Genomic DNA, 12,528 nt, shown 5'->3' on the forward strand with positions numbered 1-12,528 from the left:
AAATATCACCGAAACAATACCAATTGGAAAAATTAATAGAGGCTATTAAGAATTGTAACAAAAGTTACACTTACTAATCTGTTTGTGTGTGTGTGTGTGTGTGTGTGTGGCTAGGTGTTAGATTTGGTCAATTTGTACTGCCTAAATGTAAAGCCATGGTTATTAGGAGTGTGTTGAAGTTGCACTTTTTTTTAGCAGTGGTTTAAATGACTTATATAATTTAATTGCAAATAGACAACATTCTTCATTATTGCATCATGGTTCCTCTTTAAAATCATCACATACGACTGCCATATCTCAGGGACCGTGTGAAGTAATTCAATCAAGATGATTGCTTTGCCATGTTTATACTATTGCATCCTCCCAACTGTCTTCATATTTAAATATTTTACCCAAATTGTTAAACCTTTAGACCTAAGAACTGTCTATGTTTATCATTTATAAACTGTGCACACTTGCAGTTGCACTACTGATGTCAGCTGTCATTAAATCACTTGTCCTCCCTGTGCTGTGCTCTGTCATACAGAGACATGATGCAACAGAGACAAGAGAAACAACTGGAAAATACATGAAAACTCGGGACAGACTTTGATACAAATTAAATAAATACAAATAAATCAGGTAAATAACACAAATAAAATGTTTTTCCTTTAATTTGGAACTGTTTTTCACTTCTCTCAAGCTTTTTGTCTTTCAGTCTAGGTTTGGTGGTTCTCTGCAGGATAAGTATGGTCAGTAAAAAACATTCAGACACTTTATTTCACATGGAAAAATATTTTTTTTGGCGTAACATTTTTGGAGCTTTCAGTGATTTTTCAATCAATACACTTAGTAAACATTCCATGAAAATTGTAATGAACACGCAATGATATACGTCAGGGATCCTCAATCCTGGTCCTCCAGGGCCAGTGTCCTGCAGGTTTTAGAAGTTTCCCTGCTGCAACACACCTGACTCAAATCAAAGGATAATTAGCAGACTTGTGCAGAACTTGACATCATTTGAGTCAATATGTTGCAGTGGGGAAACTTCTAAAACCTGCAGGACACCAGCTGAGGAGGACCAAGATTGAGGATCCCTGATGTACATGATGGACTCAAAACATGGGGTTTATTTTAAAACAGGGGTAGCCAACTTCGGTCCTCGAGGGCACCAATCCGGCAGGTTTTCCAGATTTCCGTGCTCCAACACACCTGACTTAAACTAACAAGTCATTGTGGAGATCCTTATAGGCTGTTGGATCCATTTAATTTGAGTCAGGTGTGCTGGAGCAGGGAAATCTGGAAAACCTGCCGGATTGGTGCCCTCGAGGACCGACGTTGGCTACCCCTGTTTTAAAACAACCAATCAATAACAAAAATCTAAAGAAAGTACTGCAACCAGGACCATGGGGAGTGGCAGGATTATCCACATCTCATACATGAAGCCGATGCACCACACAAAGACTCCTGCACAGCCACTCTAAGGCCAGTTAGGATAGAGAGGCACTAAATGGTCGCTTGAAGTTTCATAAATGTGCAAACAAGGCAATTTCCTGGAGTTCTCAATTTTGACTCTAGGGGGTGCACACCTCTAAAGTTTCTCTTAGACTTGTGTCAAGCAGTGTTGTATCCTCACAGGGGAACATTTCCAAGTGTACATAGAAATATGACAAAAAATACTCAGAATATATTTATATTGAAAGCAAAATAGCATACACTGAGTTAAGAGACACCTAAATCACCATCTGTCTACTTTCACACATATTTATTTAAAACACACCTAAACTGAACATGAAGACACAACAGTGGAAGATGTAGGAAGTCCGGTCCTCGAGATCTACCATCCTTTAAGATCCTACCCTTCTCCAACACACCTGATTTAAATGACTGGCTTGGTACCAGGCCCCTGGCACGGTAACGAGCCAGCATGCAGATGACATCTGATTCAAGCGTGTTGGAGAAGGGATGCATCTAAAAGTTGCAGGATGGTAGCTCTCGAGGACCGAACTTGTGCATCGCTGGTGTAGAGTCTGTTAAGTTAATACATTAAAGTCTGCAGAAACATTTCGAAAGCACGTTTGCTCACAAGGATATTTTGGGAAAATAGCATTGCAAGGCTGGAGGCCTTGATTTCAGAACAAAAACAAACCAAAAAAAAAAAAAAAAAGAAAAAACTAATCAAACAATCCTTTCCAAGGTCAAGATGTGATATTTTGTCTGGAAGCAAAACCCTTCTGTTTGAACTTAGTCATATTATAGTTGTAGAGGAGTGAAAGTCATTGTGATCCTCTATTGTCCTCTATTTTATGCTTCAGATGGTACCAATTTCTTTTTATTGCTAACTGCAAACAAAACTGCAGAGTAAAAAATTATGCCAGCTAAACTGTCAGCAAATAGTATTTTCAAGCAGTTTCAGTTCCTCCTGTTTTCAGTCATTTCCGAGCACACAGTGTCACTTTGGTGTTGCTTCCTGTTAGACCCTCTGTGGTAAGACTTGGGTGACAAGAAATAAGCATTAAAATCTGTACATTTTTTTAAGATAGAGATCATTGCTGTACCAGAACATTCACGTTTGTTGCTTCAATAATTACTGTGTTAATAACTTCTAAAATGATGTTAGTGCAGGAAAAAATAAGCAATCTATCATCAGAGTCAGACTAAAACTATATCTGCTGCTAACCTATAACTTGAGGTTTATGTTACGTAAACTTTCCATTCGGCATAGAGCACATTTAGGTTGATGACAGGTCATAATGCTGTTCCAGTGTGTAAGGATGGATAGATATAAATTTAAATGTTAGAACTGAGAGAGAGAAAAAAAGAAAAAACATGTACATTGAAAAGGAGACCGTGTCTAAGTTGTCTCATTACTAAGGGTTTCAACAGACCACACTTGCTTTTGCTGACACAGTTGAACCCCATGTGATGCCTTACAGCCCATGTGATGTGTAAAGCAATGAAAACGTGTTGTGTAATGTTGCTTTATAAATAGTTGAGCTTCCTATCAGCTCACTCTTTATTTCTTTCTCTGCTTTTTTCTGCTAATTTTCTCTACCTAGAAAATTAGTTTTACTGTTAATGATATATCTGTGACACACCTTAAAAGAATTAATAAAAACAAAAATCAATAAAAGACATATTTCCTTACTAGTTTTATTAATGAGATAAAGCAACATAGTAAAAATGTCATATTCACATCCTTGTACAGAACAAAATCAACTCATGTACACTAAAATGTATTTAGCTGTACCAAACCAGTGCATGAAAACATTTTTTGCCACAAAAAAAATTAATCCAAAGGTCAAAAGCTACACAGTTAAAATCAAGGAATTACTAAAAAAAAAAAAAAAACTAATCTTTCAGACATTTTTACTCTGTGCCAGTTAGACCACATACAGTCCATACACTCATTATACATATACACATACATTGGTGGGACTTTCACTCAAAAACCATTACAGTCTGCCCGGCTAACTCACAAACTGGAGCGGCCTCAAATGAAAGAGGTGGAGGAAAATATCAGCACACTGATGGAATATTCAACCCCATCAGAAAAAAACGTCAAATCCAGTGCAAGATTATTGAGCATAAAATGGCTAAATTCAATTGGAAAAAAAAACAAAAAATAAAAAATAAAAATAGTTTGCAGATATTAAACATGGATTACAAGGAACAGAAATCTTACCATTTAAAGAAAAAAAAAAGAAATAAAACAGCTGTGTCAATGAGAAAAAAATGCAAGAATCAGTAACTGTACTACAATCTGATTTCAAACTCTATTAAATGTTATAGTTTGAGTGTTTTGGAAGTCCGAAATCAAAGAATATGACAAAGTGGAAAATAAAAGGAGGCTGAATAGAATTATAAGTTCTGAAATGAAAGAGGTTAAATTATAAATTAATAGAACTGACTTTTTCAAAACTCTTAAAAAGATCAAACTTCAATCCTCCATATACACTTTAAGCAGATATTGCAGTCCTATCGTTTCTTTAGTTTCCAACTGAAACTTAGATGCAGAGGTATGTGACAGCATGCATGGTTGTTTGTTTTATTTGCCTCTCATTTTGGCCCTGGACCAGCGACCTGTCCAGGGTTTACTCCACTTCTTCCCTAATTGCAGCAGGGATAGGCTACAGTCCTGGACTGAATTAAGCAGATATAGAAAATATATGGATGAACAAAATGTGACACTAAAATCTGTGAAGCTGCATAAAGGTCTTTTGAGGGTCCTAGGATCTTCCTGTCTTGCGTAATGCATGCAAGTCTGCAACTGCATCCAAACATTAGTGTTTCTGTTTTCACAGCCTGACTCTTGTGAAAACAACTTTAAGACAAACAAAAGTTCTTAAGACTGCAAGGCTGTAATATTAAATAAGCCTCACAGAGCAATGTATCAAAAGCTTAGAAAAATGGGCTCCAGCTAAGCGTGCTTATAGAAATAAGAGTCTGACAGGTGCTTGACGACAGCCATACAGTCTCCATCAAGCTGAAGTGGAGCATGCCCAGTGCAAAGCCACACACCATATCTGTTAGGTGGTGTTTCCCCAAGAGCACCCGGGACATGCCCACCAGGAAGGCCCACAGCACCAGCAGAATGCGAAGTGGCACAGCCAGAACCAGGTGGGACAGTAGGAACTTGGAGACCATGGCGGCCCGACTAGCATGGGCAGCAGGAAAGGAGTACACGTCCATAGCAACGCAATCCAGGAAGCCTGGCGTCATCTCCCAGGGTCCTCTTCGCTTCACCAGTCTCTGGACTCCAGCTACTGTCATGACATCAAGGATGAGGGCTACCATAAAAATCAAGGGGGAAAAAAGTATTTAACAACACTTTACAACAACAGTATACTGTAAAAAAAAAAAAAAAAAAAAAAACATTAATATTCCCACAGCTGGGGAGCCAGAAATATACAGTGAAAAATCAGGAAAAAGTCTAATTGTTAAATTCCAGTAACATTTTCAAATAAAAGTAAAGGTTATACCTTTACTTTTATAGAAACCTAAGTATCTTTAATTATATTTAGGCATTTTAATGTTTAATGAAAGACTTCAGTTGCCTTGCTTTAGTGCTTCTCCTTCATTGCCACTCCAGGGACTTGAACTTGGATCTTCCAGTCCAAAGGCCAAGGCCACCATTTGACATACATAAGTATAATAAATAACAGTATCAATAAATTCAAAACAAAACATCTGGGTCATAACATTTGAATTTCTGTGTTTAACTAATAAAACAATTAAATTTTGATATATTTAAAAATGTATTATAAGTCTTTATGTTAAATTAAACCATATTTCCTTTTAAAATGGAAATTCTATCCTTTGCTTGCCTCCCTTGATGTGTCAATTTACTTAAATGGGGGGACACCTACTCAGAAATAGTGGCTAACGGACATGGTCCTGTTAAAAACTTGTTAAAAACCTACTGTCCTGTTAAAAACTTGGGAGGATCAGGTATTCACTCCAGCATGAGCAGGAAGTTTCAGAAGATATGGAGCCTTTTTTTTTATCCATATTCCAGAAGTTATGGGAGCAGGGTTTCTAGGCAGCTTCATAATGTCTCACCCATGAGCCAATAATAACATACAATCTTTTCTTGTTGTATAGATGTGTCTTTATATACATGTAGATTAGCAGCGATGACAGAGAAGGATGAGGCTTGTTTTGTTTAGTTGCTTTCTTAATATTCTTATACATGGTTCCTGTACTTGCATGCTCCTGTGTGTACATACAGTACATGATGTTGAAGAAAACTTCTCATGAAAAAGGCCATTTTTTTGTACTTTCACAGTTACAGGTTTGTCATATTATTTTACATTTGACAAATAAATTAACAGTCTATTTCCATAATTTGTATTTCCCTGCATTTAAAAATACAGGAAAAAACGGTCATGTTAGAGATTGTTCACAGTGTACCACAACAATGTAGAAATGCAACAACCTACATCAAAGTACTCCTGCAAAATCCAAAGTACAAGACCACAATGATGAAAGAATATAAGAAAGGGCACCATAGAAAGGAAAAGACAAGGAGTGATCTTATCAGCCAGTAAATTGGTATATTCACAAGAATCCATGGTGCGATCTATAAATTGACTCCCCCACATCTTTCAGGTAGTCCCTTATCGTAATATTCCCTCTACTATACTACTAAATCTTTCATGTATCAACTATTTTAAAAAAGAGTGCAATTTCTTCTAATATTTTGTATTTAAGGACATGTACATTGATGTTATTCTTCATTTTTATGTATTGGCAATGTAAAAGATGACTAATGCAGGGGTGTCCTTGAGGGTCACAGTCCTTCGGGCATTAGACGTTTTCCTGTTCCAACACACCAGATTCAAATTAAATGGCTCTCCTCAACAGCTTGTTGTCAGGTTCTGTCCAATACTGACCTATTAATGTGACTCACTTGTGCTATATCAGGATTCATTCAAAACCTGCAGGACAGAGTCCCTTGAAGACAGACTTTGGACATCTCTCCACTAAAGTCTATTGAAGTGGCTTGCTAGTGTGCAAATACACCATCTTCCTTAATGTGTATACTAGAATAAAGCTTTTCAAAAGGTTTCCATAATAAATTTCATAAAACTAAAAATTTGCCTTTTGTCCCACTGCTCTCAGTTTAGTCTGAGTTATTCAAATGTGATGGAATTTTTCTGTATTTGAAATTAATCTACTTTATTTTGCACAGGGGTATACTGCTGGTAGCTTTTGGTTTTATCTGCTTAGTTTCCTTGTTATCTAAGGATTTTCTGGATGCATCTTGAAAACTTGTTTAACAAGAATAGTTAAAAACTGCAATATAACTGCAATATATTCAGCTGTGATGTGGTGATGGGAAAATAGAGTATTATAAAATAGAAACGATATAAGGAACACCATGACCTACATTGTGAGTGAAAACAACTTTAGTAAATATATATCCTTGTGACCAAGAATAACCAGGAAGACAAACAATACTATGTAGAGTCCACATGCCAGAAATTTGTAGAGTATTTTTATAGCTCCATGGCATTCCCAGAAATACCCCACCATGGCTTTCTCTAACTTCACTTCAAGGCTTCCATCTTCATGTACTTGATGTCAGTTGTCTGGCAGACTGGTTGTATTGCCCTACTGCCCTACTTTTCAAGAAACAAAGCAAAGAAGAGACATGCAAGTTTGTGAAATGTAAAAACAGATCAAGAGGCTGGTGAAATGTGAGGTGGGTCAGTTGGAGTATCTACAGCAGGCTGTCACATCTTACAAGTGCTGTGACAGGAGGCGAGCCAACAGTGACTCTTTATATCATCAACTACAAGCACAAGTCTGTTTGTGATGCTCTCCAGCTGACTAAAGCACCATAGAGGACTCAGTTTGTCTTGGCAGGTGCATTTGGTATCACCAGCACTAAAGATGTCTTTTTCTCAGTAAATAACAGTTGTAATGTTGATTTTTCTTCTTGGTTTTTCTTACATTTTGTGCAGGATCTTTTTGTTACTTACCATTGAGAACTTTTGCTTTGCATTTTTGTGATCACACAAAAAAATCATCAGTTTTTAAAAGACACTATCAGTCAGTTAGATAGCGGGGGCTGAAGACAGATATGCTGCTTAAGAGTATCGAAAATAAAACTTCAGTGATGATGGGCAGTCATAGCACAGTATGTCTCATTTACCTCAATAAAACTGGTTACAGTTGAACTCCTGGTTTTATTTCAGTCTTTTGCATACTTAAAGATAGGGATGTCACGATTATTTAATTTCACAATTAATAACAATATTAAACACTTATTTAATTGTATAGATTCCTCAGTATTGTCAGTTTACATAAAAGATAATGTCTAAACCATAGTGGCAGATCAATTCAACTGGCGCACTGAACGAAAACAAAGTTGTCTGAATAAAATCAAAAGGGTTCTCCTGCAGCCATCCTCTAAATGTAAGACTGGAAAACCGTCACAATCTTCACGAATAAGGAGGATAAGGTGTATTTTGGTGGATTAGGTTCACAGCTGTGACAAGGCACCTACATGCCCAAAATCAGCTTCTCTTGTTGAGATAATGCCAAATTAGGATTTTTAATACAACATGAGTAATGACTTTGTTGTTTGTGAATTGTTGCGAAAGAAAAGGAAAATGTGTTAATGCCATAGATTAATCTCTGCATTAACACATTCATTTTGGCAGCCTTAATTAAAACTGAAAGACCTATAAGGAGTGTTCTTGTAATTTTACTCATTTTTAATGTCGGGAAATTAATTAATGCAGAATAATGGTGATAATTGTAAAATCAAGATTATTTCTTTGACAATAATTGTACCAAGAAAATCTGTAAACGTGACATCCCTACTTGAAGAGCTATCCTTTAAGGGGACATTTATTATGACACTGTTTGGTCTGCTTTAAGAAAACCCTGGTCCACATAGTCCAGTTTGTTTGGAGTAGTGTGAACACACATTTAGTCTATTGTGCAGACCAAAGAAGTGAGCTCTGGTCTGCTTGAAAACTAGGGGTCTCGGTCCGTTTGCAAGTGAACCCTGGTTCCATGCGTTGACAGTGTGAATGCAAACAGACCATCCGGCGGATGTGACGCCTCACATGATATCTGACAGCCCCTCCTGCTGCTCATGCTCATCTTTTAAAATTCCCAATCAAACCAAGTTCCAGATCACATTCTCACAGAAGATCATCCTGGTGTGAATGTGATCTAAGTAATAGCAACAGTACTTCTATTGGCCTACACTGTAACACAGCCTCCGTAACAGTAGCCTCTGTCGCATTAGCCGTGAGCTTTTGGGGTTTTATTATAGACGGGGTGATGATATTTAATTCTCAGTCCATAATATATCCAAACTGGCTGCACAAGTAAACGGATTGATGTAGTATGATGTTAACTGAAGGGCCTCTTTAATAAATAGTTTTATCAATTTGTGCAGGGCATTGCAGTTGATTGTAAAAAGAAAATAACCCAAGGGTGATGTCAGTTAACTAAATGGGGAGGAGGTGTAGCAATCCATAAATAAAGACCATGTGTGTAGCAACAGGAAGTGAACAGAACATAATACAGAAAGGAATAAACCTACTAAATAAAACAGGAAACAAGACAAAGGACTCAGACAACGAAAACCAGAAACTAAACGGACTACATCATTTAAAACCCACCGACTGACTTGATTGATGTCAAAACACTGTGCAGCAAAATCTGCAAGTAATCACATCAGAGGACTGAAGAGAACAGACCTTCATAGATAAGTTATGGTGGGTTATTCTCCTAATAGATAAAAACAGAACATACTTTCAGTCAGCATTTATTCTCTATCTGCTGTTAAATGTGTTTGTGAATTTCCCCCTGTCTCAGAAGACTACAAATGACCCCAAACCAGTTAATAATGAACAAGCATCTGAGGCCAAACAATATCCCAAACACAATGCAACAGTGTCCCAAATCCCCAGATTTATAGGCTTCCAATCAGTGCCCGACGTGGCTGCAGCCACTAGATTTGTATTACTTTTTGGTGAATAATCTGTATTTTGAGTTGAGATTGTAAGTGTGTGTACCAGTGCACGTGAGAAAACACACAAGTGCCCCAATAAATCTTAACTACTTGAATTCTCTCTATGCTGCAGAACAAATGTGCTGTGTGGATTAGGGAAATTAATGCAGTGAAGAACAAAACTTTTTAAATTTTTGTTTTACGTTCCCATAAAAAATTATTCCTTAAAAAATATTTAGGTTCTGAGTTATTGTTATATAATGCCATACATAAAACTGAAAAAAAAACACAACTTTTGTTAGGCTTATGAAGCAGGGAATGCCCATTCGATTGCATTACACTGCAACCTTGCATCAGGAGTATCCGCTTCCTTTTTTTTAAAATCCCTTTTGAATGCTATAACATGCAGCAAAATGTTGCAAACTATTAAAAGTTTTCTTCTCTGACACAGTTTCAACCTGTCAGAATCATGAGATCGTGGTGAAGATTTCCTTATATATACATTTAAAACCAGAGTAATAATGTTGACTTTGACAAATTCTGTCCTGTATTTAGCTGAAAATTGTACAAAGACACCAAATATTTTTATATTTGAACATGTTTCAAAGCAGGATTATGCATATACTGTATTGGATCACCTCTCAACTCCATGTCATTGAACAACATGAAATATATATGAGTCCTAAATCATTATAATGCTGCTAATGGACATGAATTGTGAGGGGGTTTTTTCCCATGAAACCCTAGCTTAACTTTCAAAGTCATCTATTTCAGTTGGAGGTTTCTTTTGAATCTTGTTTCTGGTAAGTCAGAAAAAGCAGGTTTGTAATCAGATTTTCAGATTTGTTGTCTGCTGTAAACCATGATGTTTTCATAACTCTAATCATTCAAAGCCCAAATCTAACAAAAGGACTAGAGTGAAGTTTTTAAGTAAAATGGGCATCTCATAAGTATGATAAGTTCTGGGTCAGATGCATGAGGAGTTTGAGTCTCCTTGTTGACAGAAATCAGTACCAAACTCTGACTTTTTCAACTTTTAAGCTGATGATCACTCCTTTTATGGCAGTTGGGCAAAATACAGTGAGGTCGTAGTCATATAATCTGTTCATTTTGTGTCAGTCACTTATGTCAGTATACAGTATATCAGCTAATGAGCTGGGCTGTATCATAAATAAAGCAAGAGATTACATTTCATGACAACTTCATTAACTTCTGTGACACTGCGCTCCTTAGCACTTTTTTTGTAAGTGTTTGGGGAAAAAAAGGAGACTGACTATCTGAACTTCAGTCATACCATACTGTTGTCATGCTGTTGGCATGTGCACTGGCGACTTGACATTGCTTTGCTGAAAGAAACAAGAATCTTCTCTGTGAAAGGTGTAATACGGATGACAGCAGATGTGATTACAATACCTACTGTTAAGCAGTAATGGCTGTTTCACAGTTGTGAAAGAGACTTATGACGTGCAGATTATTAAGGCACATGGCATAAGAATTAAGCTCTGGTCCAGAAAAGGTAACATTTCTGGATCTTTTTTTTTTTTGTTGATAGTCTGATGAGCTTCAGTAAACAGTCACCTGTTCCATAACTGTCTGAAATATAATGTTTTGTTCCCTCTTCAACAAAACATTAAAAAGGCAGGTTAATCACAGATTACAACTTTTAAATACTCAATAACACATGAGTTATGAGAGAAATTACCCTTACATGTTGCTATAAGTTTATTTAGGACTTTTCTGAACCCTTGTGATGACCTTAAAGTGTTGTTTTTATGGCTTTTGAATAAACTGAATGAAAAGCAAGAAAATTATGCAACTTGTGTGACAAACTGAGAATTTACACCAGATTTATTCAGTAAATGTCACGTTGCTTGCATGTTGGGTTTAGTGTGCTGAACTGGTTCATTGTAGATGTAGAGAGGTGAGTGTGATGTGGCATTTACCAAGCAGCAGGTTCACCAGGACCTCTTGTCCTGCCAGAGTGTTACTCCGTGTGAGACACACGATAGTGCCAATGATCCACGTGATACCGTGCCCTGTGAGCGCCAACAAGGCGACCATGGAGCGGCAGCCTCCCCAGGAGGACGACGTGTAGGCGCACACCCCCATGCGTTTGGACAGACAAATGTCAATGGCTAGGAGGGAGTTCATCGCTATTCCCTTGAAGGAAGGGTTCAGCTGCATACAGTCTTCCTCTGGCATTTTGGTGGACTCTCTCCTGTCCTTGCTGCCGCTGTCGGTAGGTTCTTCACTCTGCTGGCTTGTTTGCTGCTTGATTTGACCCGGTCGCTTTGACCTACCGCGGCTTTCTGAGGGTCCGCCACCGCCGCCGCGGAGGGGCTGATGGTTGAGGGACATGAACTCAGGTCTGCTCAGGACGCTGTTTCTCTCGCGCGCCCTGGATCTCACGTTGTAAGTCGAGGGCATGTTTGAATAGGACCAATTTCTCCTTAGATGGTATAATAACAGATTGTCAGTTTCTGGAAGATAATTCAAGTGGTGCAAGTCAACCACGATAGTGAAATGTCCCAGAATAAACCCCCGACACCAGACCGCCCCCTTCTGTGGCCTTAATAGATATATTTAGAACCTCAGGAATGTGCGATGCACATGCTGTTTATACCACACAAGCAGGCACAGGCATCTGCTTCCAGCCAATCCCGTGTCAACCGATCTACAGCATGGAGATAAAATAACAACATGAGCATTTTGTTACGCCGCAAAAAACGTCCTAACAGGTGCTTCACTGCGTAGCTACTGTGGAACTAAAAGCTCAGTGTAAAATGTAGCTACAAGAAATGTGCAAGACATGCTGTTAACCTACCAAGGGATGAAGATGATCTCCCCCTGCATCCTTTTAGATCCTCCATGCAGCCTCCATCACACCTTTGGCACCCAGAAAGCGAGGCGATGGGTTTACGGAGCAGCAAAACCTGATGAAGTTAGCAGTAAGCCAAAACCATCAACAAAAGAAAACATGAAGACATGGCAGCCGTGTTAGTGCGGAGCACAGTGCTTGCGGATTTGACGTTGTTTACGCACAATCGGATTCAGAGAGTGCGGTGCGCCCT

General features: G+C 38.0%; 1 protein-coding gene across 1 annotated transcript; it reads right to left on the minus strand.

Annotated features, from left to right (window-relative positions):
• Nucleotides 1-3,116: 3,116 nt before the first annotated feature.
• LOC121630510 (inactive phospholipid phosphatase 7) lies at nt 3,117-12,521 on the minus strand. Its single transcript, XM_041970826.1, has 3 exons — nt 12,282-12,521; nt 11,401-12,131; nt 3,117-4,769 (listed from the first exon to the last, which is right to left on the minus strand). Exons 2-3 carry the CDS (start codon nt 11,882-11,884, stop codon nt 4,381-4,383), a joined length of 873 nt encoding a protein of 290 aa, XP_041826760.1. The 5' UTR covers nt 11,885-12,131; nt 12,282-12,521; the 3' UTR covers nt 3,117-4,380.
• Nucleotides 12,522-12,528: the final 7 nt, after the last annotated feature.

The sequence above is a fragment of the Melanotaenia boesemani genome, chromosome 19 (assembly GCF_017639745.1).
Source record: "Melanotaenia boesemani isolate fMelBoe1 chromosome 19, fMelBoe1.pri, whole genome shotgun sequence".
In the NCBI taxonomy this organism is placed as follows: domain Eukaryota; kingdom Metazoa; phylum Chordata; class Actinopteri; order Atheriniformes; family Melanotaeniidae; genus Melanotaenia; species Melanotaenia boesemani.